The sequence below is a fragment of the Hylobates moloch genome, unplaced genomic scaffold, assembly GCF_009828535.3.
Source record: "Hylobates moloch isolate HMO894 unplaced genomic scaffold, HMol_V3 SCAFFOLD_9, whole genome shotgun sequence".
Taxonomy (NCBI): domain Eukaryota; kingdom Metazoa; phylum Chordata; class Mammalia; order Primates; family Hylobatidae; genus Hylobates; species Hylobates moloch.
Window position 1 is genome coordinate 22,699,020 of NW_026652284.1, and position 25,969 is coordinate 22,724,988.

General features: G+C 45.2%; 1 protein-coding gene across 3 annotated transcripts in view; it reads left to right on the forward strand.

Annotated features, from left to right (window-relative positions):
• The window catches only part of NIPAL3 (NIPA like domain containing 3), a 60,220-nt gene extending 35,056 nt beyond the window's left edge, over window positions 1-25,164 (forward strand). For 2 of the 3 annotated variants that reach the window (XM_032759318.2, XM_032759316.2), the window contains 6 exons: window positions 3,290-3,386; window positions 5,999-6,134; window positions 8,753-8,841; window positions 10,349-10,412; window positions 12,552-12,646; window positions 17,455-25,164. In XM_032759318.2, the coding sequence (XP_032615209.1) occupies window positions 3,290-3,386; window positions 5,999-6,134; window positions 8,753-8,841; window positions 10,349-10,412; window positions 12,552-12,646; window positions 17,455-17,654 (681 nt within the window). In that variant the 3' untranslated portion in view covers window positions 17,655-25,164. Of the gene's footprint in view, window positions 1-3,289; window positions 3,387-5,998; window positions 6,135-8,752; window positions 8,842-10,348; window positions 10,413-12,551; window positions 12,647-13,821; window positions 13,854-17,454 lie in introns of all 3 variants that reach the window. The other variant, XM_032759317.2, reaches the window with a different exon arrangement.
• The last annotated feature ends 805 nt before the right edge of the window (window positions 25,165-25,969 follow it).

Consider the following 25,969-nt stretch of genomic DNA (forward strand, 5'->3'; position numbering starts at 1 on the left):
AATATCAAAACCATTATATAGTATGATGTCAGTTTTATTTTTTAGAGGTGTGCAAAGGTACATGGTCATGTAATATATCTATGAAGGCCTGGATGGGAAAGCAAATTCCATCAGTAGTTGGCTCTGGGAGATAGTGTTGTGACTCAGTTCTTATTTCCTCTTCATCTTTATGAATTGTCCAAAATTTCTACAGTAACCATTTCAAACTTTTATGGTAAGGGGAAGAAAAAGTTAAAACTGTAAACCATTTAAGAATGTTATTTTATTTTTTTTCCCCGTATCACACTGCTGATAGAAGCCCAGGAGACACGGGAAACTTTGTCTCCTAACCACTCCGCCAGAGCTCCGTCCTCTGCCCCAGTTCTATCCCATTTTAAGTCTATAAATCAACTGATTAAGGAAAACATCTAAAGTCTGTGATAAAGCTACTGGTACGTTCTTGTTCCATGCCCTGAGCTATGCTAAACACATTTTTATATATCATCTCAGATTCTCTTAACCCTATAAAGTAAATGTTCTTCCCATTTTATGGATGAGAAAACCATGGCTCTGAGAGCTTAGCTGACCTGCTCAGAGTCCATAAAATCAGAGTTGGATTTGAAGGCCGGACCCACCTGGCCTCAGGTGCCGTCTTCCTTCCCTGTGGCCTGCCGACAAAGGTGTTCACTGTTTTCCTCTGACATAAACAGCTTGGTCTCTGGTTGAGTCTAGAGGCCCTGGAACATCCTTTTCCCTCAGATTATCCACAAGGCAGAGGATCACTTCCCCTGAAATGGGGGCTGTGTCATTTCCCAGCTGGCAGCCAGCCCCAGCATGTAGTTGGTGACAGAGCAAAGGACCGCCTCCTTGGGCAAAGCTTTACCCCAGAACAGACCTTTCACTCAGAGGATTGAAGCCCAAGACTTCCTAAGTGCTGGGCGGCCTTAGCCAAGTCGCTTTCCTTCTCTGTTTCCCTCTCTGTAAAGTGGCAAGAATCTCTGGACTTACAATTGCTATTGGGAGATCTAGGAAGTAGCATTTAAGTCACGCAGAAGGTGGTAGATGCTCAGTGAATGATTCTGTTGTCTTACTTCATCATGACTGGGAGGCAGTGCCGCCAGCTGGAGATTTGGCCAAACCAAATTCAGTCAATATTTATTGAGCGTCTGCTGTGTGCTAGACACTATGGTTATGAAAAATAAATGAGACATGCCCACAGAACTCACGGACTGTTGGGAGGCACCACATATACACAGCCATCTCATGATATAATATCCAGTGCTATTCCAGCGTTCATTTTAGAATCATGGAGAATGGGCCACGTGTGGTGGCTCACACCTGTAATCTCAGCACTTTGGGAGGCTGAGGTAGGAGGACTGCTTGAGCCCAGGAACTTGAGAGCAGTATGGGCAATGTGGCAAAACCCTGTCTCTATTTGGAAAAAAAAAAAAATTAGCCAGGTGTGGTGGCGCATGCCTATAGTACCAGCTACTAAGGAGGCTAAGGTGGGAGGGTAGCTTTGAGCCCTGGAGGTCAAAGCTGCAGTGAGCCATGATCACAGTACTTCACTCCAGCCTGAGTGACACAGTGAGACCCTGTCTCAAAAAAAGAAAAAGAAAAAAAAATCATGGAGAATGGCTGAAAAATTGGGACCCCTCAAATGCAGGCACAGTGGTTGGGAATGTTGATGATTGACGGCACATCCACTTGATGAAGTATTCTGCAGCAATTAAAGATAATTATGACAACTTCACAAAACATGAAGATTGTTTATGGTAACTAAAAACAGCCCAGTACAAAATTGTGCATTGACTATAATGACAACTCGATAAAATATGGATTCACTGGAACAAAGACAAAGAAGAAACAGGGGGAAATGAAAGCAGCTGTGTTTTATGGTCTCTAATTAGAAGGAATGTTTTAAATGTTTCAAAATGCCCATTAATGTTTCTGTGTTGTTTTTTATACTAAATCAGCTTTGATAAGGGGTTTGGGATAGGCAAATGGGACTAAGCTGTTGTCAAAGTTTTCTGCTTTAGTTGCACTGGGCGCTAGGGCTGGCTTAACTTCTTGGGAAATTGTTAGCAAATATCTGGGCTTTTAAGGGGTAGAAAGGAGAAGTTGTTGATGCAAGGAGGGGGAGCTTCTCAAACTCGGACTTGCCATTGTCTAATGGTAAGTTTCTACTGATAGAGCACCAGACAGTGTGGCTTAGCAGGAAAGTGCATGGGCCTGGGAGCCAGACTGTCCAGGTTTAAGTTCCTCTGTGCCATGCCATCACGGTAGTACCTGCTTCGTAGAGTTATTGTGCTGATTTAGTGAGTTTAATGTAGATAAAATGCTTAGAACACTGCCTGGCGTACAAGGAGACGTCATTTAGTGTAAGCTATGATTATGCGCCCATAAAAAGAATTCTTAACCCTACTTCACAGAGGGTTAACTAAGGTTTAGAGAAGTTAAGTGACTTACCCAAGGCCACTCAACTAGTTTAGAGGCAGATCCAAGTTCAAACCCAGGTCTCCCTGACTCCAAATGCCTTCCTCATTCTACTCTGTTAAGCTTCATGCTGGAAGCTTGCCTGGGAGCACAGGGAGTATATACTCATATTCTTTCTTTATGTATTTATTTGTTTTTTTTAGATGGACCCTCACTTTGTCTCCCAGGATGGAGTGCAGTGGCACGATCTCAGCAATTCTCTTGCCTCAGCTTCCTGAGTAGCTGGGATTACAGGGAGATGCCACCATGCCCTGCTAATTTTTATTTATTTTTTATTTTTTTTATTTTTAGTAGAGATCGGGTTTCACCATGTCGGCCAGGCTGGTCTCGAACTCCTGACTTCAAGTGATCCACCCACTTCGGCCTCCCAAAGTGCTAGGATTACAGGTGTGAGCCACCGTACCTGGCCTCTCATTCTTGACCAAAGAGCTTGGTGAACAAGTGTCTCTCTCTTGGACCGACCCATTGTTTTCATGGGGATACCCATGGAGCAGTGGAGTGGGAAGAAACCATCTCAGCCTGATGAATCTTGGCCCTCCAAGAAAGAGTGGATATGAGGGCAGCACATCACCTTCAAAGCTTCAGCCTCGGGACAACAGGGAATTCCTTCTCAGTACTAGCCAGGGATTAGAGAGATTCACTCTGTTTCCCTTTTTCCCCTGAATGTCTAACAGTAGTTTGGGAAATGCTGAATCATAGCTCAGTCATTCCCTTTCAACCTTGTGACTCTGATGATGGCCCAGCCCACCAGGGTCTCCCGGTCTCGCCTACCTCTGCGGTCCCCACTGACCCCCCTGCTCGCTGCCTTCCACAGCTGGTGGAGATCATTCTGTTCTGCTTGCTGCTCTACTTCTACAAGGAGAGGAACGCCAACAACATTGTCGTGATTCTTCTCTTGGTGGCGTTACTTGGTAAGTTGGCATCTGGATGATTGAGTTTTACCACCACCAAGAAGCACCAAATGGAGATGTGGGTTTTGTTTGCAGAGCTGTAGCCGCTGGACACAGAAGTTGCTTGAGACTGGCCCAGGTTGTTCTGTCTCCATCAGTGGCTCTGGGGAGCTGGGTCCCTGCTGACTGGAGGCAAACTCCTGTGCTCCAGGAGCCTCCAATCTAAAGAGAGAAAATAGCAGTAAACAACTAGCCAAATTCATAGGTTATGTAAGTTTGGGCAATAACAATTCCAATGAGGAAGAATAAAGCAGAGTGAGGATGAGGTGAGTTACGTTGTTTCAGAGACGGTAGTAGTAGGGCATGCCCCTGCGATTGAGCCCTGAAGAGATCCATGCGAAACCTATCAGAGCTTAGGAATTCATTCTGATTCAAAGGTAAAACTAGATTTTGTCATCTATTTTTTCTTTTCCTTTTAGAGGGATGGGTGCTGTGGAAGAGATAGCTCCTGAATCAGCTTGAGGCTAGAACTGCATATTTTTCCTTTTTTTTTTTTTTTTTTTGAGACAATCTTGCTCTGTCACCCAGGCTGGAGTGCAGTGGTACAATCTTAGCTCTCTGCAGCCTTGACCTCCTGGCCTCAAGTGATCCCCCTGCCTTGGCCTCCCAAAGTGCGAGGATTACAGGCATCAGCCACTGTGCCTGGCTAGAACTACATATAATTTGATAGCTAAATAGAGCTGGTGCGGAATCCATCCTTCCTGAGAAGGAGAGGCAGACAGAGGCGGAGGAGCAGGCTGGTGTCAGGGCTGGTGAAGCCTGCTACCTCGCTGCTCTTGTGTGGCCTCAGGCTAGTGACCCTCCCTCCTTAAGCCACACTGTCCACTTCTCTAAAGGGGGGGGCCTATGAGAACATCCAAGTCACGGAAGGGAGTGGGGGTTAAATGAGATGTGCACAGGTGCCTAATATGTGCATTTTTCTTCCAACCTTCCTACTGTGTGCCCTACCACCGCCGCAAGCCATCAACCAAATAGATACCTGTCACCGAAGACAGGGTTTCATTAATTTTTTAACAGCTCTGTTGAGATATAATTTACATACCATAAAGTTCACCCGTTTAAAGTATACAATTCAGTGGTTTTTAGTATTTCATAGAGTTGTGAAACCATCATCCTAATCTAATTTTAGAACATCTTGTCACCCCTAAAAGAAACCATTAGCAGTCACTCCCTCTTCCCTCTTCCCAGCTCCAGGCAACCACTAAGCTACCTTCTGTCCCTGTAGATTTGCCTTTTTGAACACCTTCATAAATAAAGTCATATGCTTTGTGGCCTGATGTGACTGGCTTCTTTCACTGAGCATGATGATTCTGAGGTTCACCCACGTCGTAGCATGAATCAGTCTTTCATTCCTTGGTGACTTTGTTTTCAAGGTGGATGGGAAGGATCACGGCTCTGAAACATCCTCTCCTCTTACGTAGGAAGGCCAGAAAGTTCTGGGGCCATTGGCTGATCCCCTTCTGACTAAGGAGGACTCCCTGATGACAAGTGCTTAAGTGGCTGCTGACGTTTGGAAACTGTAGCCCAATGGGTGAGGAGCCCGAGAGACACTGTGTGTTGGGGGTGTTGGCAGGAGAAAGTGAAATAAACCAAAGCTGAAGAATAGGAAAGCAAAGCACAGCAGCTGGGACCGGGGCTTCACCTGGACCAGTCTTGGGGGCTGTGTCTAACTCCTGTTTGGCAGGGCAGTCTGCAGTTAGAAGACATTTCTGAACAGTAGGGTAGAGCGAGGGTCTCCACAGGGAGGTGAGCAGGATGCTCCGCTGGGTACACAGAGAGAATGTTAGAACTTCAATCATTTTTTCTCTGCCTTTTAAATTATATTCCTGTACAAATTTTATGACGTGCCTACCATTTAAGTTCAGAGTCACATGACTTTAATTTGAAAATAGGTACACACATATTGGAAATGTTTGCACATATGCACAGGGGTGTGCATTCCCAAACACTGGAGACATGTTTTTAAAAATACAAGTGACCAGCTGGGTGTGGTGGCTCACACCTGTAATCCCAGCTCTTAGGGAGGCAGAGGTGGGAGGGTAGCTTGAGCCCAAGGGTTTGAGACCTGCCTGGGCAATATAGCGAGACCCTGTTCTCCATGAAAAGGAAAAAAAAAAAAAATACAACAACAACAAAAAATGCAAGTGGCTGAGCACTAAAAACCCAACAACTCCTAAGCTGTTTACACACCACATGTTTTTCCTGTGGTTGCCATGAGACTGGTAAGTTCATTGATCCACTCGGAACCTTTTGGCCACAGTGCTGGGCGCTCCGGGCCTCAGAGAGCTGAACTTATTGCCCGTGCTTAGCAGTTTGGAAGTGACATCTAAGATTATCTGCAGGGATTTGGCTTTCCTCCCTCCTTTAGGGTGTGGTCGGCACAGAGCATGGGAGTCCACGGGAGAGGTGCACACGGGGCCCAGTGCAAATGGCGTCTGTCACCGTGCAAACTGCCCGCTTGACTCTGTTCCTGTTCCCTCCCCTCTGTCTCCCCAAGTCCTTTGGGGTTACAGACTGGCTTTCCGGACCTAACTCTCTACATTTCCCCACTCGCCCTTGTCTCCTGTCTGCAGGCTCCATGACAGTGGTGACAGTCAAGGCCGTGGCTGGGATGCTTGTCTTGTCCATTCAAGGGAACCTGCAGCTTGACTACCCCATCTTCTACGTGATGTTCGTGTGCATGGTGGCAACTGCCGTCTATCAGGCTGCGTGAGTTACAAATCCTTTTCCTGCTGGGCCCCGCCATTCGGGCCGCTTCTCTTTTGGGGGCCTGATGACGTATGCTGTGAAGCCACAAGGAGGCCAGAACATGCCCCAGGGCCTGGCATCCAGCGTGGAGAGGAGCTGCTAATTTGCTGAGTTGTCACCTGGAGGGACACCTGCTGCTTAAAAGACAAAGCCAGGCCAGGCGCCGTGACCCACGCCTGTAATCCCAGCTCTTTGGGAGGCCGAGGTGGGTGGGTCACTTGAGGCCAGGAGTTTGAGACTAGCCTGGCCAACATGGTGAAACCCTGTCTTTACTAAAAATACAATTATGAAATAAAATTAGCTGGGTGTGGTGGCACATGCCTGTAGTCCCAGCTACTCAGGAAGCTGAGACACAAGAACTAAAAAAGAAAAAAGAAAGACGAAGCCAGCAGTGGATGGGATTTTCCCCACTCCCTCAGAATGTGATAATTTTTTTGTTTTGTTTTGTTTTGTTTTGTTTTTTGAGATGGAGTCTCACTCTGTTGCCCAGGCTAGAGTGCAGTGGAGCCATCTCAGCTCACTGTAACCTCTGCCTCTGGGGTTCAAGCGATTCTCCTGCCTCAGCCTCCCAAGTAGCTGGGACTACAGGTGTGTGCCACCACACCCGGCTAATTTTTGTATTTTTAGTAGAGACAGGATTTCACTTTGTGGGCCAGGCTGGTCTGAAACTCCTAACCTCAAGTGATCCGCCCACCTTGGCCTCCCAAAGTACTGGGATTACAGGCATGAGCCACAACACCTGGCCAGAATGTGAGAAATTTGCGGTTGGAGGCAGCCTTACTTCCCATCTTCTCTGGGGCAGGTGATTGTCTCAGGGGCCTCGGAAGCATGGCCATCCCTAGGAGGCACCTGCTTGTCTGCTGGGTTGGAAAGAAAAGTTGTCATTTCTTGCCTTCAATGTATCACCTCCAAATCTTCCTGAGTGGAAGGCAAAGTGCCTCCTCCTCTTTCTAAGCATGAAGTTAAATAAAAGGCAGCAGCCTGAGGGCAGGGCCTGTGTCTCGTTTGCATCTGAGTCCTAGAGCCCAACAGAGGGCCTGGGAGGAGAGGCTCTAGGAATATTGCAGGTGACAAAACCTGTGTAGGTGCGCAGGACTCAGCAGCGCACAAGGCTGACCCAGCCTGGGAAGCTCAGGCTCAGACTCACGGTCCACCAGCCACATGGCCTCCAGGGACCACAGGAGCAGCTGCTGCTGGCCCGGTGTGAGCCCGGTTCTTTTCTCAGTGCTTTATGGAACCAGCTCATTTGGTCCTTACAACACGCCTTTGATGTAGAGGATATTATCCCCATTTTGCATATGAGGAACTGAGGCAGAGAGGGTGAGAGGCTAGGAAGTGGCGGAGCTGAGATCTGAACCCAGGTATCTGGCTCCCCAGCCCATGCTGTCACCGCTCTGCTCTGCTGTCGCCTACTCAGCTTCTCCAAGACTCAGATTCTTCACCTGCTAATGAGAACAATAGTCCCTACCTAAGAGAATCACATGAAGTTCTTAGGAGAACGTCTCTAGGGAAATGCCCGGTAAACATGAGCTGCTTCTATGATTATTGGCCTTGCTATTGTTATTTCGGTTGTTATTATTTTTGGTCCCACTGCAACAATTCTAGCCATCACCAGGGAGCTCCTGCCAGTCCAAGGCCTTGTGCCGAGCACTCCAGGTGTCACAAACATGGCTCAGATGCCACCGCCCACCTTCTAAGGAGCTACTCATCCCCGAGCCAGTGCAGCCCACTGAGGGTGCTCAGCACACAGAGATGATGAGGGTAGTCACTCACTGCCCTCAGGCATTCACAGCCCTGGCTGGGGGACAGCCGGTGAACAAACTAGTACAGCCAAGCTGCATGCAGTGGCTCACACCTGTAATCCCAGCTACTCAGGAGGCTGAGGCAGGAGAAGCATTTGAGCCCAGTAGTTAGAGGCTGTGGTGAGCTATCATTGTGCCACTGCACTCCAGCCTAGGCCACAAAGCGAAGTAAAAAAATAAAAGCAATTGAGTGATGAGCATGGTGTAAGCAACTATGCAGAGAAAGGGCAAAGAATATCTTCCAAAACGAGGGTATTGTTTATCATAGATGGAGTGATTAGGAAGGACTCTGATTTTCTCTTTTTCCTATATTTATTTCAGTGATCACATTATTTTCAAATTAAAAAGAAATTTTGTTTAAAAGAATAATTATGACACTAGGCAGAACGTGATTAGTGCTATAAGAGTTTCTGGGGGCAGGGGTGTAAGAGATGCAGGAATGGCTCTTTTTAGTGGGGTGGGGATACGGGGGGTGAGGAGAAGGGCATTTCAGGTGACAGGAACCGTGTGGCCAAAGGTGTGAGACCATGATGGCATGGCTCAGTTGGGAAATGGGGATGGGCCTTAGCTATGTGTCTAGGGGAAGAGTGGGAATCAAGCATGAACCCCAGACCAGGGATACACGGTGCCCTGTAACATGAGGGTGGCATTTTTAGAAACCTGAGGAACATTTCTAAATGTATCATCTTCATATTTCAAATCAAACTCTACTGTTGTCAGCTCTTAGCCTTTCCAACATCTCCACAGCCCACTGACTGGTGTGCTTTTGTGTTGAAGGTTTTTGAGTCAAGCCTCACAGATGTATGATTCCTCTTTGATTGCCAGTGTGGGCTACATTCTATCCACAACCATTGCTATCACAGCAGGTAAGGGTGACCCATTGCTAGATTTCTGTCTTCTACTTTAGCAGCAGGGTATTATCCCAGGGCAGAGGGAGGCTGATTCTGCTGACTTGTTCTCCCCGTAGAGTGATGTATGTGTTTATGGAGAGTGTGCAGGATTTCCAGACAGAGAGACCCGGGTTTGTATCCCAGCACAGACGCACATCAGCTCTGCATACATCACTTAACCTCTCTGAGCCTCAGCTCCACATTCATAAAATGGGAGTGATAATAACACTTACCTCCTAGAATTGTAATGGGTATGATCCAAATGTGCCCTGTGCCGAACTGTGTGTACTTTAACAAGTTTTGCTATCTTCTAGCTCCACAACCCCCACTGGCTAAGTGACCACAAATCTCTTCTATATAACTTTAGAGATTATGAGTATGCATAGCACTGCAACATCATCGATGCTCAATAAGTGATCATTAGCATCACAGCCCCCTTTTCCTCTATTTCACCTCTCGTTTTTTTTTTTCATTTTCTTTCTGTAGTGGCCTCAGAGGCTGCAATTATATAAAGCTGTTTGTTTGTTTAAATGGTATAAAAGGTGACTAAAATCTTTAGAGTAAAAAATCCAATAAGAACTAAGTGCTTTCCTTTGATGAAAACCTGGCTGTAAAGCCCTATGCTTTGCACAACACTTAAGACAAGTGGTGCTGCAGTTCCTGTCTACACAGGAGGAACACACAGACACACAGCTTCCAGGGCCCATGCTGTGAGCAGCACCAGGGGCCATGAGGCATTGACCCAGAACAGCCAGAAGCCATAAGCTAAGTCTGAGTCAAGAAGCTTAGTCAAGAAGCGTGAAGTCCAGTCAAGGTTGAAAGGAATTGCAAACACCGTGGTTGAGTGAGAACAGAAGTCAAGGCAGGGAATCAGGAGCTCAGTAATGCAGCTGGAGGCCTGTGTGGGTGAGATGATTCCAGACAAAGGCTGGCTCAGGGCAGGGGCAGTAGGCCCACCCCACTCCCATACCATAGGAGTAGACTCACAGACTTGGGATCTACTGGCCACATGAGGTTAGAAAGCTCTAACAACATAAGCACAAAGCCTTGTTTATCTATCTTAAGAAAGATGGAGGGGAGACGACTGTAGGCACAAACTGGTGAACGGGGTCTGTGGTTTGGTTAGTAAGTGTTCATTGTTGTTTTCCTGCTTTGATTATGCACTGTGGTTATGGAAGATATGACTGGGGAAAGCTGGAGGAAGGGTGCATGGGGACTCTACACCATTTTTGTGAGTCTAATATTATCCCCCAATAAAAGTTAAAAAACAACATAGAGATCAGAGGGGCCTAAGGTGGAAAAAAGTTGACAACCTGATCCCCTAAATGGCTTTTATTCCTTTCTTCTTGTAAGGCACAGTCATAATAAGTTTTGATCATTTTACTTTCCTAAAAGGAAGAGAGCTTAGCCAGATTCTAGACAGACTGGCAGATGGGTGATTTGAAAACAGCTCAACGGTATTTTCTATGATTTGCTGCTGCAGGTGCAATATTTTACCTGGACTTCATCGGGGAGGACGTGCTGCACATCTGCATGTTTGCACTGGGGTGAGTTCTGTCCTGCTTGCCGGCCCCAAAACGTTGTGTGTAGAATTCCAGGCAGGTTGCCCCTCTCCCTCCCTTATTGCTACAGCTGCCCCATCCTTTAGAGTCAGAGGAGCTGTGGGGTTTTGGAGCTTTGTCCCCAGAGATGAGCGTTTTATTCCTCTAAGGGCTTTATCTTCCCCTTCTCTTTTGGACTGTAATCTCTTTGGCATTTCTCAAATATCACATTTTGACACATGAAAAGTCTCTCAACCTCACCTCGGATCTAAGAAATGCATATTGAAGCTACATGAGATACCATCATTTTGCAAAAACTAACAGGATTAATAGTATTCCACACTGGCGAGAGGATGAGGAGGCCAGCCTACTACCACAGTTAGCATACTTGAATGTGGGAGGAAAATGTAACAACAGCAACACAAAATCCACACAAGCATACTTTTTGATACAGTATTCCATTCTAATCATTTATCTTGGAAAAATGCTTCAACAGGGATGCAAAGACACATGTATGAGGCTATTTATTAATTTTTAAATTAGTTGTATAAGCAAACAATTGAAAACGATAGAAATGCTCAGCAGTAGAATACAAGTGTTAAAAAATTACGCCATATCCAGATAATAGCATGCCATGCTGCCATTTTGAAAACTTGAGGCCAGTCTGTAGGTGCTGACACAGAATCATGTCTAGAACACATTCATCAAAAAAAAAATCACAGGCTGGGCAAGGTGGCTCACGCCTGTAATCCCAGCACTTTGGGAGGCCGAGGCAGGAGGATTACCTGAGGTCAGAAGTTCGACACCAGCCTGACCAACATGGAGAAACCCCGTCTCTACTAAAAATACAAAAATTAGCCTGGCATGGTGGCGCATGCCTGTAATCCCAGGCACTAGAGGGGCTGAGGCAGGAGGATCGCTTGAACCCGGGAGGTGGATGTTGCAGTGAGCCGAGATCCTGCCGCTGGACTCCAGCCTGGGCAACAGAGCGAGACTCCATCTCAAAAAAAAAATCAAAATAAAAAAATAAAAAAGGAAAATGAGCCGGGCGCGGTGGCTCACGCTTGTAATCCCAGCACTTTGGGAGGCCGAGGTGGGCGGATCACGAGGTCAGGAGATCGAGACCACGGTGAAACCCCGTCTCTACTAAAAAATACAAAAAATTAGCCGGGCGCGGTGGCGGGCGCCTGTAGTCCCAGCTATTCGGAGGCTGAGGCAGGAGAATGGCGTGAACCCGGGAGGCGGAGCTTGCAGTGAGCCGAGATTGCGCCACTGCACTCCAGCCTGGGCGACAGAGCGAGACTCTGTCTCAAAAAAAAAAAAAAAAAAGGAAAATGAATCTTAACATTTTATCAGATGAAAGAAACCAGACATAAAAGAGTACATACTGTATGATTTAACTTACGTGAATTAAAGAACAGACTAATTTCATCCATGGTGAGAGAAGTCAAGATAGTAGTACCTCTGGGGAAGGGCTGGCATGAAATGGAAAGGGGCCCAGGAAAACTTTCTGAGGGGGATGGACGTATTTTCTGTCTTGACCTGGTTGATGATTCCACAAGCAAAATTCATTCAGCTAGACATCTAGGGTTTGTGCATTTTTCTGCTTATAAATTATACTTTATTTAATGTTTAGAAAGTATGCTTGTTTATGTAAGCTATAGGAAAAAGGGAAAAAACAAAACAAAACAGAAAATAACCTGGAAGGCTATACACCTGCCTGGCCGAGTGAGACCAGGAGTACAGGGACTCTCCAATTTTTATTGATTTTTACTATCTATACTTCAGTAGTGATTGAAATGAATGACTTCAATTTAAAAAAATATTTTAAAAGGCAAGCTTCCGAGAATCCCGATTGAATGGAAGTGAAGAGCTATGAGAAGCTCGCCTAGGAGAGTCTAATTTATTCTGATTACAGCTCATGGAGAGTGTAGGGCATGTGAGGCCACTCCAGCTATTGTTATTCAACTTGCATCTGCCCCTGCTGATCCCAGGCTGGCAGCCTCTCAGGGCTCCTTGGGCGGTGAGCCCTCCTCCGCAGCCTGCAAGCCTTTTTACCTCTTTCCATCACCTGAGCCTGAAAGTGTCCCTCCCCGACCTTGCTCCTGGCCTTATTTCTCTTCCTATCTTATCTCCATTCCTCAGGTGCCTCATCGCGTTCTTGGGCGTCTTCTTAATCACGCGTAACAGGAAGAAGGCCATTCCATTTGAGCCCTATATTTCCATGGATGCCATGCCAGGTAAGGTTAAAGCCCTGTGGGTCTAGCTGACCATCCATATAGAATGACTGCTACTTCCTATTTAAAAAGAGACAACCAACTGCTGTGCTGTGCCTTTATCGTGTGACTGTTCTCTCACTGTCTTTTTTCTTTTCTTTTCTTTTTAATTTTGTGCAAAAGGATAGACAATGGCTGAGGCACCTCGGTTGGTTTTGAGCACATCTTGCCAGTTCCGTGTCTATTTGGGGATCTTTTAAATAAAATTCTGATTCATACTCAATATAATTAGGATCTGCAGCCCCAGGCTTCATGCCTGCAAATGGAAAAATCCATTCATCTAGTTGGAATGAAATGATCAGATAGGGGAAGGAAAATGAGTGGAATGAAATTAAAATATTATAATCTCACTCCCTGGATGCCACAAGGGAGTGGATCATTCTGGAAAGCCTGATTTCCTAGCAAGCTAAGGATTCATACCGAGAAACACAAATTTAAATGTCTGTAAGCCCTGACAGTAACATAAACATGTGAATCAGCCAAATGCTGCCCAGCAGGGAGTGGTGGGACCTGTGGAGGACTGGAGAGTGCTTGTCTAGCCTAAAGGAATTTGGATTAGAAAAGTTAAGACATTGGACCAACCTCAGATTTGCTGACCTAAACTCTGTAGGTTGCTGGTGACCATTAGCTTTCACACTTAACATTTTAATTTTATTTATACAAGATGGAACTCTCTCTAAAACATAATCTCCTGTCCTTCATTAACACAATCTCATGAACAAAATATAAACACATTGACGGTCTAGAGGACTGCTTACTCGAGAGGTTTTCATGCTGTAACACTGTGATGCAGGTGTGTTCTCAGGGTTGACTGGTGTGCCCCTACATTAAATGGCCCCAGGGTTTATGTGTCTACTTTTTATATTAGTTCCTCCTCTCTCGTTATTAAGGTGTTGTCTGTCCTTCTTGCTGTAGCCAGCCTGCCTGAGTATAGTAACTCAGTGTCAATGTGCTCCTTCAACCCAGCTTGTTCAAATTACAAATGAAATCAAAATGAAGGAGCTCTGAGTTGGGGGCCTAAGATTTCTCCTAGGAGTTAAGTGCATGAGCTTTGGTGCATGAACTTTTTAAACGTCTAATCTGGCTGCTCAGATTCCTTTTTTGCTAACTTCCTTGTTTCTCGGCTGTGTTCCGGATAGATGAGGGCGCTGGATAGCTGAATTCCAGATAGGTGAGGTGTCAACTCTGTGTGTGCAAGTATGTGTATGTATACGTGTGTTCGTGTGTTTATAAACTGTGTATATATCAATATCAGTATTTGTGTGTGTGTGTGTATATATATATATATACACAAATGTATTTTCTGGTGGAAAATAGAAGGTAACCTAAGGTAATCTTAGATATCAACATTCTGTGGTCTGTTTGTGGGTGTGGCTCTCAGCTTTTTCTTTGTACCTTGTGACCAGTGGGAAGTCAGCTGTTGAATCAGGGAGACCCTGCCCTTGCAGTGGCTTGTCAGGACACTTCCGATTGTAGGTGTTCTGTACTGTGAAGAGCGTGGGCTTGGATTTCAGATGACCTGGATTCAAATCCCAACTCTACCACCTTCCTGCTGTGTGACCTCCCAAGGCCTCTCATCCTCACTTGTAACTGGGATTCCTTCTTTCAGGCTAGTGGTCATATGTGTAAAGGCCTCTTGCATGGTGTCTGGGACATGGTAGATGCCTGGTTATATTTGGTTTCACTTCCCTTTTGCTTTAAAAACCTTTGGAAGTTTCACACACTTCTTTGACCTGGTGGCAGGTAGAACATGCAGAATAAAACTGTTGAACAGTCTCAGTCTAAATAGAGGTGCTTTTCCAGCCACTTGGTTTCCCTGGTCAGCATTAGGATCTTGCCTTTTGTCTACCTAGATTCATATCTTCACAACAGACAACTGCTGTTCAAGAGGTATTCAAATTCCAGAAATTTACCACACCACAATTTGGAGAACATTTGAGTAATTCAGGCACCTGAAAGACTTCTTAAAAATGAGAACGAGAAACAGCCCCGACCTCCAGGAGCTAGCCTGGCACTCTCAGCCGGGCCTTGGCCCTTTCCTGTTGACCAGAAAGAATTTCACAGAACATCAACAGCAGACAAGGCCACTCTGCAGCTGTGATGGATCAGGACACAAGCAGGTGGAATGGGAAGAAAAGGGTTTTTTCCTAAAATTAAAAATAAATAAATAAACACAAACAGGACTACTCTGCTAGCCTGTCTAAACATAGACAAAAAATGGACATTGTCCAAATCATGAAAAACACCAAACATCCCTCTGACCTTGCTAATGTGAGAGACTGCCGCTTCTTTACCAGGCACAGCTTTAGCTTCAGTCTAGGCATCTTCTAGGTAAAAACTAAGATCTCCAATTATGGAATTAGCCCTGCTTCCTGACAGCATCCAACCCAAAGCAAAGCCTCACTTCCTTGAACCCTCCCCAAAATCACCTAGTCCAAGCCAACCCCACAATAACTCCTTTGTAGCCCTCTCTTAGATGGTTCATGGTTCCCCGCCGTGTACATCTCTCTCATTGCAATGTGTCAATAAACCCATATTTGTTAGACTATAGGTGTATTCCTGTTGGTCTTTGGCTGGAGGGCATTGACAAAATCCAAAAGGTAAACCAGGCCTGTTAAGCCAGCTCTCTTCCCTGAGGACAGGCACCTCCTCAGCTCTTCCACTTCCCTCTTCTGCCCTCCCCCAAAATCCAAACCACAGACTCTTAAACTGTGCCCTTCAAAGAACCATCAGTTAAGTCTTATGCAATAGGGAGCCAAAGGGCCTTTCGCGGACTGGGTCTTCCCAGGCCATTTGCAGAATGGATAAGAGCACAGGCTCTGGTGGCAGATCCCACCTCAGTCTCTCATTAGCTGTGTGACCTTGGGCAAGTTACTTCACCTCTCTGAATCTCTTCTTATCCAGAAAATGAGGACAGTAGTTCATCTCTGTCATAGGATTGTTTGGGGATTAAGTGCAGGTATATAGGGAAGCCACACAGCTTTCAGTTAAGAGTATGGACTTCCGGCCAGGCATGGTGGCTCACGCCTGTAATCCCAGCACTCTGGGAGGCCGAGGCGGGCGGATCACAAGGTCAGGAGATTGCAACCATCCTGGCTAACATGGGGAAACCCCGTCTCTACTAAAAATACAAAAAAAAAAAAAAAATTAGCCGGGCGTGGTGGTGGGCGCCGAGGCAGGAGAATGGCGTGAACCCAGGAGGCAGAGCTTGCAGTGAGCCAAGATCGCGCCACTGCACTCCAGCCTGGGTGACGGAGCGAGACTCCGTCTCAAAAAAAAAAAAAAAAAAAGAGGATGGACTTTCGAGTTGAAACTCCCAGGTTTGGACCCTGGCACTGCCTCTTACTAGCTGTGTGATCCCAGGCAAATTACATGCTTCATTTCTCCTGCTTCATTTGCCTTATTAGTCATCCTGAGGATCAAATGAGATAGAACTTTATAACTATTTGGAACAGTATCTGCCACTAATTAAATACTCAATACACATAAGCCATTGTCATTGCTATTGTTGTTACTGTTACTATTTAAAGTGCTTAGCCCAGTCAGGTGTTTTGGCTCACACCTGTAATCCCAGCTACTTGGGTGACTGAGGCAGGAGGATCATTTGAGCCCCAGGTATTCAAGACTAGCCTGGAAAACACACACCTCAAAAAAGAAAGTGCTTTAGCCCAGTGCCCAGGGCATATTAAACAGTTAGATGTCAGCTGTTATTATCATCATAGTTTCATTGCATTCAATTTCTTATGACTCGGCCTGAAGGCAGAATTTGAAGTCTTGATTCTCTGGCAGGGAAAGTTGGCCTCAAAAGTAACCGGCCTGGTGAAATGGCTCACACCTGTAATCCCAACACGTTGGGAGGCGGGGCAGGTGGATCACTTCAGCCCAGAAGTTTGAGACCAGCCTGGGTAACATGGTGAAACCCCATCTCTACCAAAAAAAAAACAAAAAAAACACAAAAATTAGCCGGGCATGGTGGCATGCACCTGTAGTACCAGCCACTCAGGAGGCTGATGTGGGAGGCTCGCTTGAGCCCCAGAGGCTGAAGCTGCAGTGAGCCAAGATCACTCCACTGCACTCCAGCCTGGGTGACAGAGCAAGACCCTGTCTCAGTAAATAAATAAATAAACAAACAAACCACGTTCCTCCTGACCTGACTAGCAGAATTGCAGGACAAAGGTAAAGGAATTAAAGATTAAAGGCTTTGCCCTCAAATGTAAGTAGGAATCCCTTGTCAAAGTACCCAGAAGTAATAATAAGCAAATCTCACCTTCCCCTTTATGTGGACCAGGGACTTTAAAGTTAAAGGCCAAGATGCTCCCTCTGGGCATCAGAATGAATCTGTCACCTTCAAGTGCCCATGACACGAAAATTATCCTCTTTCCTCGACAGTGTAACAAAGTTTCCTGGATCCTGATTTAATTCAGAAGTGAAGCATTGGCATCTACCACGTTCAAAGCACAGTGCTAGTTCCATTCCACCTGGGGCCCACACCGACATTCCCACCTCACTTTAGGCCAACTGAGGGTTCCTCCTGACAGCAGCTGGTCTGTGTGCATATTTCCTGAAGATTCATCCCTTGTTGCTTGGCAACCGTAATAGTTCCAGTGTATATTTGTGGGTGTTCTCTTTTAAATCTAAAGCATTCAGGAAATTGACAATGCACATGATTAGCTGCTGAGCACTATAATTAGTCTGGGGCGGGATAGAGAGAGATGCGGCCTCCTCGGCCCCCTTACCACGTAATGATTTGGGGAAAATGGATTTCATTTCAGGTATGCAGAACATGCACGATAAAGGGATGACTGTCCAGCCTGACCTCAAAGCTTCTTTTTCCTATGGGGCTCTGGAAAACAATGACAACATTTCTGAGATCTACGCTCCTGCCACACTGCCAGTCATGCAAGAAGAGCACGGCTCCAGAAGTGCCTCTGGGGTCCCCTACCGAGTCCTAGAGCACACCAAGAAGGAATGAGACTCGCCTCCCTCTATTTATAACTGTCCCTGCCAGGCTGACAGTGGTTCAACCCTGAATCCTAAAACTTGCCTTTCAAGTCTCATTTTGTTTTTAACTGAGAACTCTATGGATGATGATCTCAAAAAGCCTTTGTCTCTCGGAAAGGATACGTTATCTTGGTCTTGGAAATTTCAAATGATGAGGGTAGGGGGATGGAAGCATTATTCCACGTGGGCGGGATAGAATCCAACCTCTGCCTGGATTAGCCCAGCGGGATTTGGAAAGCCTTTCTACCATCCTTGAGGATGGTAACCGAGCTTCCTCCGACAGTGACCAAAGGATGCTGTATCCTTCAGAGCTAAGACAAGACAGAGAGTCTGCTGTTAATTCTCAAATCCAGCAAAAGCCTGGACACCTCTAAATCTCGTCTTCCTCCACCTCACGTGCATGCCTGATCTCTCCCCAACACTCCTGATGCCGTATCTGTGATAGCACTCGCGTTGCCTTCACATGGCAGGCTGGGCCAACCCTGGGTGGAAGGTTCTGACATTTGTGTTTCAGAAATGTACATCTGCCTTCCAGTCATCTGTGCCCTTCTAGGGAAGATGTGCTTGATATGTTCAAATTGGATCTACTCTGAAAACGAATTTGGTTTTGGTCCTGTGAGGACTACTTGTTTGTCTGCCTCCTGCCCCCAAAGAAATTAGGAAGTTAAGGGAAGGGGAAGAATACGGAGGATAGGAGAGTGTGATGATGCTTCAGCCCATTAAGGAAGAAAAGTCCCCCTTACTCTTACAAAAGGTGATTGCACCACTTAAAAAAGGATAGGTAGAATATCTGGCCATTTTATGTGTTTTTTTCCCCCTGCATACCAGTGCCCCCTCTGGAAAGATGGGGATGCTCATTTCAGAGACAGCCTCTTCACCTGTCCTCCGTCTCTCCATTACAGAGCCACAAGCCAAGCTCGAGTTACTGGTTAATTTCCCCAAAGTCAATAGAGACTCTCTGGGTCCTCATCCCCACGCATATATGTCTGGGAGGAGCAAGCATTCTCAAAAACAGGGCTGTTGCTTTCTTCCTGGCTGCATATGTGACTGTCTTCCCCTAGACTGATGGTATACTTTTGAGAGGGGCAGATAAAGGTTTGCAAACTTTAATGGGCATAAGGATCCCCTAGAAGTGTATGTAAAATGCAGATTCCTGCACCCCAGCTGCAGACACTGTTGAGTGGGACTGGAGTGGGGCCCACGGGTCTGCATTCTTAACTGGTACCACCAGTGATTCTGATGCGATGCTGCAATCCCGAGATTTCACATCTGGAAAGCTTAAGAATTTACAAAGATGTTCTGCTAAAACCCCCAGGGCCCCATGCAGTCTTGCTAGAAAGTTTCCTCCCTAGGGTTCCTTTGCAAGGTTAAATAATCCCCATAGGATCTGTGGCATTTCTCCATCCAATGAATACTACTTAGAGCTACACTCACCACTTCCCTAGACAGCCTTTAATAGGCATGATAACAGTGTTAAGAGACCAGTGTGATAGATCACTTATCTTTATGGATTGTGCTTAATACTGATTTAGTATCTTGACTTCAAAAACTAACATCTGTTGTCTGTGATAACCACTTCTGTATTGCGTCTTAACCACTTCTGTATTGTGTGGTCTTAACTGCCTAAGGTGGCAACGGGCAGTGGGTTCCTTTCCCTTAGGATGAGTATCAACTCAATTCAACAATATTTATAAGGCATTTACTATGTGCTAAGCATTTGGAAGACCCAAGCTACAAAGATAAGACATAGGTCCTGTCCTCCAGGCCAGCAGAGGGAGGCACAAATACCCAGGAATCTCTGATGGGTGTGAAGTGCAGTGGTGGCCACAGAAAATGACCATCATGGAGACTCTGCTAAAGGTCGGACTGTGAGCCCAAAGGGGTATTCAGAAGTAGAGATGATTTTGGCCCCACTCATAGATGAGCAGCAAATCTAAGATTTGTATAAAGCATATGAAAGTAGGGTGATCACCCCCAAGGCAGAGGGGCCAGCATTTGCAAAGGCACAGAGATAAGAGGAGCTGGGCAAAGAAAGGAGAGCCAGGGAAGGTGGTGGGAGATGAGTCTCAAAGCTAAGTAGTGGAAGCTGGGCACAGTGGCTCATGCCTGTAATCCCAGCACTTTGGGAGGCCAAGGCTGGAGGATCACTTGAGTCCAGGAGTTTATATCAGCCTGGGCAACATAGCAAGACCTCATCTCTGCTAAAAATTAAAAAAATTAGCTGGGTGTGGTGGTGCATGCCTGTAATCCCAGCTACTCAGGAGGCTGAGGTGGGAGGATCGCTAGAGCCCAGAAAGCCAAGGCTACAGTGAGCCATGATCACGCTATTGCACTCCCACCTGGGTGACAATGAGATCATGTCTCAAAAAAAAAAAAAGATAAGCAGTGGAGGCCGAATCATGGAGGGTCTTGAATACCTGGCCTAAGGAGTTTAAAGTGTATCTGAGAGGACATGGGAGCCACTGATGGTTCATGAGGAAGAGAAGAGCAGAACCAGCACTGATTGAAAAGGAGGGCTTGTTCAGTGTGGAGGAAGAATCGGAAGGGGGAATAAGTTACCTTCTCCGAGCCCGCAAGAACAAAAAACAAAAAGCGGAAATTAAAATCAGGTTTCACTGCTATTTATATATTCCTCCTTTCCCAAATGATTTTTCTAAAGCTGGGAGTGGAGGCAGGAGGGAGAAAGAAAAGGTGAGCAGGGAGGCTATTTAGATGGGTCAAACCCAGGTGATCAGTAATAATTTGGGCATATATATGCTCCCAAACTTACTCTGCTCCCCTCCTTCCCCTTTTTTTTTGTGGGGGGGGGGTTATGGGCCCTTTAGCCTTGGGCCGGCCAGCTTTCTTGAGATGAGTGAATAAAAGTGCATTGTAATTTCAGGTCTGCTTCAGATCATGGGGACAGTGCCACCCAGGAACTGCTGCTGAGGCCTGGGAAGCTCCCTTGCCTTCCGGTTTGGAGCAGTGGCGTCATCGCACCAATCTGAGCCATGAAAGGGCTGAGCAGAAAGTTAAATGGTGGTTTCCTGAGTGGAAGCCACACGTAGGTCACTTGAGTAGTCAGGAAGCACAGTGGGTGTGGAGCCATCATCTCTCTTGGGCTAGTTCCTCCCAATCTTTGTCCCGTGGTATAAATGGACTGTCTGCTGATGGCCATACGCAGCACTGGCTGTTAGGATGGGGAAGGGGTACACCAGGATTCCACTCATAGCCCTGGTTCGTTATTGTTACTCATGGCTCTGACGTCCCCAAGCCCTCTTGAATGTTGCAAGCAATGTTAAATATCACACCTTGGACCCTTCCGAGCAGCCCAGCTACCTAAAGCAAGGTCACCAAACTTGGGTTTAAACTTCAGTTGCCATCACATCGGGGTTCAGGTTATGCAATTTTTGCAGTGTGGAGTTGAATGCTGGGTAAAGATGGGAGAGCTGACTCTCCATTGCTTTTCTAGTGGAAACCAGCCAGTTTGATGGCACGGTGAGGATACAGGACTCCATCAGGCTAGTGTTGGGGAACCAGCCCGGCAGCCTTCCATGTGAATTCCACAGCTGTTCCAACACTGGCTGATAGGCAGACAAAAGGTTACTTGTGTGTCTGAGAAGCGATGTAAGTGAAGTCACCTTAGAATATATTCTGTGCGGATGCTTATATTTTGTTAACTTCACGACTTATGGCATGTCTTATTTTTCAAAAAAAAAAAAAAGTACTAGGTGCAAATAACATTATGAAGTGGTATTTAATTAAAAATCCATGCAGTGACAGCTGAGTTCGTGTCTTATGTTTGGCTAATACTACCTAGAATTATCTAGAACAGTACTGTCTAGTAGAACTTTCTGTGATGATGGAAGTGTTCTATGTCTGTGCTGCCCAACATGATAGCCACTCTCCACATGTGGCTGTTGAACACTTTAAATGTGGCTAGTGCAACCAAGGAACTGAATGTTTAATTTCATCTAATTACATTTCCATGTAGCTGGTATATTAACAGTACAGGTCTAGAGATGCCCATAATTGCAGCTGAGGCTCACTTGAGCTTCCCCTGCAACCCTCACCTTGGTTGAAAGCACAGACTGTTGGCCAGGCATGGTGGCTCAGGCCTGTAATCCCAGCACTTTGGGAGGCTGAGGCGGGTAGACCACCTGAGGTCAGGAGTTTGAGACCAACCTGACCAACATGGAGAAACCCCATCTCTACTAAAAATATAAAATTGGCTGGGCATGGTGGCGCATGCCTGTAATCCCGGCTACTCAGGAGGCTGAGGCAAGGAGAGTCCCTTGAACCTGGGAGGTGGAGGTTGTGGTGAGCCAAGATTGCACCATTGCACTCCAGCCTGGGCAACAAGAGTGAACAAGAGTGAAACTCCATCCCTCCCCCCCCCTCCAAAAAAAAAGCACAGACTCTTTGTCTACACTGCTTGGATTTGATTCCTCTCTCATTTGTTAGCTGTGTAGCATTGGGCAGGTTACTTAACCTCTCTGTGCCTCATCTGTGAAACAGGAATAACAGCATTATTAAGGATTGTTTTAGGATTGGATGGGTTAATAGATGTAAAGTCTTGGAACTATATGAGCATCCCATCAAGGCACTGTATTATATTGAAACAATGGGTTTTTTTCTCTTTATTCTTTTTTAAATTATATAATGAACACTTTTGATCTTAAGTATTTCTAAGGACATATGTCTCTTATTCCGAGTTTCCAATTTACAAAGGCAGGTGTAGTATGTTACCTATATATTTATTTGTACAGTCACAAAAATACAGTCATATATACATACTCATATATTAAGCACTTACTGTATGCCACATGATATATTAAGACCTCATTTTTACATCTCATTTCTCCTTTATAACAGTTCCACGAGGTAAATTTTAATCGTATCCTTTTCCAGATGAAGAAACTGAGACTGGCTGGGCATGGGGGCTCATGCCTGTAATGTCAACACTTTGGGAGGCCAAGGTAGGAGGATCACTTGAGCTCAGCAGTTTGAGACCAGCCTGTACAATATAGCAAGACCCCATCTCTACTAAAAAAAAAAAAAAATTAAAAGTTAAAATAAAAATTAGCAGGCATGGTGGTGTGCGCCTATAGTCCCAGCTACTCAGAAGGCTGAGGTGAGAGGATTGCTTGAGCCCAGGAGACTGAGGCTGCAGCGAGCCATGATTGCACCTCTGCACTCCAGTCTGGGCAACAGAGCAAGACCCTATCTCAAAAAGAAAAGAAATTGAGACTCAGGTCTCATAGGTGGTGAACAGCAGAGCCAGTATTTGAGCCCAGGACTGCCTGACTCCAAAACCTGAGCTCTTCCCTCTACTGTGCTGCCTTTCCTGGTGTGGGCAAGCGGGATTTTAGTGGGAGTAAGGTCTGCCATGGGTTAGGACATCACCTTTGGCCCAGTTTCAAAGGAAGGTGCAGACTTGAAGGACAGCTCATTAGCTGAGTCTCTGGGGACCACGTTTGCAGTGGTCCCACCTGCTAACCAGACGAGGGAATAAAATTCAGTCTACCGGCCAGGTGCAGTGGCTCACGCCTGTAATCCCAGCACTTTGGGAGGCCGAGGCAGGCAGATCACAAGATCAAGAGATCAAGACCATCCTGGCCAACACGGTGAAACCCCGTCTCTACTAAATATACAAAAATTAGCTGGGCGTGCTGGTGCATGCCTGTAGTCCCAGCTACTTGGGAGGCTGAGGCAGGAGAATCGTTTGAACCCAGGGAGGCAGAGGTTGCAGTGAGCCAAGACTGTGCCACTGCACTCCAGCCTGGCCACAGAGTGAGACTCCATCTCAAAAAAAAAAAAAAAAAAAAAATTCAGCCTGTCACAGACCTGGAGGGAATTTTAGAATCATCCACAACTCTCAGACTTTATTTCATGAAACAGTACGATTTTAAAATAGAGATTGACAAAGAGTTACTTTTTATAGTTAATCTTCTTATTAATTTGTTGCTGCTTATTCAGTTGTTATTTTTATTAGTTTTTACTTTCTGGTTTCATGAAATAATAAAATATTTAGATTGAGATTGGCAAAAGGTTATGTCGTTAATCTTGTTCTCATTAATTTTTTTTGTTTATTCAGTTAGTTTTTATTTTACTTTTTGGTTTCCTGAAACAAAAATTTTATAGAGTTTGGCAAAAGGCTACTATTTCTGTAGCTAATCTTGTTCTCTTTAATATGTTTCTTATTGGTTTCACTACAAAATCAGCTTTCTTTGTTCAAACAAACAATAAAAAAGGAAAACAAAGTACAAGGCTTGCTTAAGAAAAAGATGATGTTTGGTGCAGCAGCACCGTGTTCTGTCATGACCTTATTAAATGTCAAAATGCACCAAGCAGAATATTAAAATTATAAATATAAAGCAAATGCAAGCCAAGAAACAAACATTTTCCCATTGTGATGCCATAAGGTATTCAGGTAGGAGCATAGTTCTGTGAAAGCTGCCCAGGTGTAAGGAGAGAAGATAGAGCATTGCTTTCTGCCTTCTCCAGCTTGTACTGAAATGTGAGGCACTCTAGAAACTTTGATGCACTTAATTCTCAGGATTACTTTTTAAGAAGTTAAAAGACAAAAAAACCAGAAAGCCCTATCTTTAACTCTCCTGTTTGTCTTTTAAACAACAGCATCAGAAATACAGTTATGCGGTTGTCCCTGCACTCTGATCTTACACAGCTCAGCTGTGTAGGTCTCCTGGGATGATTCAGGAAACTAGATAGCAATCTCTTCTATTGTCTTATAATTATGAAAATATCTTCTATCAAAATTGTCAAGTCACAAATGTCTCTTCATATGAATGAGACTAAGCATCTTTGCATATGTTCATGTACTTTTTTTTTTTTTTTTTCCGAGACGGAGTTTTGCTCTTGTTGCCCAGGCTGGAGTACAACTGTGTAATCTCGGTTCACTGCAACCTCAACCTCCTGGGTTCAGGCGATTCTCCTGCCTCAGCCTCCCAAGTAGCTGGGATTACAGGTGTGTGCCACTATACCTGGCTAATTTTTGTATTTTTAGTAGAGACAGGGTTTCACTATGTTGGTCAGGCTGGTCTCAAACTCCTGACCTCAAATGATCCACCCGCCCCGGCCTCCCAAAGTGCTGGGATTACCGGCATAAGCCACCACGCCCAGCCACTATTTGTTCTTTTTTTGTAAATTGTCCATATGCTTTGCTCAGCATTCTATGGTTCTTTTGGTTTCTTATTTATTTGAAAGTGCTCTTTGGTATCAATTAACCTTTTCTTTGTGATAACACCTACAATTATTTCCCTCCCGTTTGTTACTTGCCTTTTGATTTGCTTGTAGTATTTATTTTTACTATGAAAGAGACTTTTTCTTCTGTGTTTATTGTTTTACATATAGTTATTTCTATATAAATATGTTATTTACTTATACAAATATTTGTATTACATAATCGAATATCTTGTCTTTTATAGCTTCTGGATTTTGAATCATAGTTTGAAAGGTCTTACTCCAAGATTATAAAAGAATTCTCCATGTCATCTTTGAGTCTTTTTAGTTTTTTTTTTTTTATGTTGGACTTACTAGACAATAGTCTGGTTGTGTGTTTACATCTGAAAGCCATTGGAGTTTATTCTGGTGCACAGTTCAAGGTATGTATCCAACTTTTTTCTGCTGAGATAGCTACCAAGCTATGCCAATACCATTTATGGAATAGTCCAGCTTTGCCCTAAAGACTTGGATGCCACTTCTATAATACACTAAATATCTATAGTTTTGGGACTTGCCATTCTGTTCCAGTGGTCTGCCTATACATTCACCAGTAACACTGTTCCAATTATTGAGGCTTTCCAATATGTTTTCCAATCTGTTTGGGCAAGTCTCAGCTCCTTGCTCTTCTTCAAACTTACTTTGTCAAACCAGAACATAGAAAGGAAAAAAAAAAATACCCTACTATCCTGTCATTTCATTTAAAAAAGACATTAACACCAAAACAGTAAGAAGAACAAAATCTCAGATAGTAATCCTTTAAACTGAATAATTTTTTTTTGAGACAGAGTCTGGCTCTGTCCCCCAGGCTAGAGTGCAGTGGCGTTCCGCCTCCCGGGTTCACGCCATTCTCCTGGCTCAGCCTCCTGAGTAGCTGAGACTACAGGCGCCCGCCACCACGCCCGGCTAATTTTTTTGTATTTTTAGTAGAGACAGGGTTTCACTATGTTAGCCAGGATGGTCTCGAACTCCTGACCTCGTGATCCACCCACCTCGGCCTCCCAAAGTGCTAGGATTACAGGCTTGAGCCACCGCGCCCAGCCTAAACTGAATAATTTAGCTTTA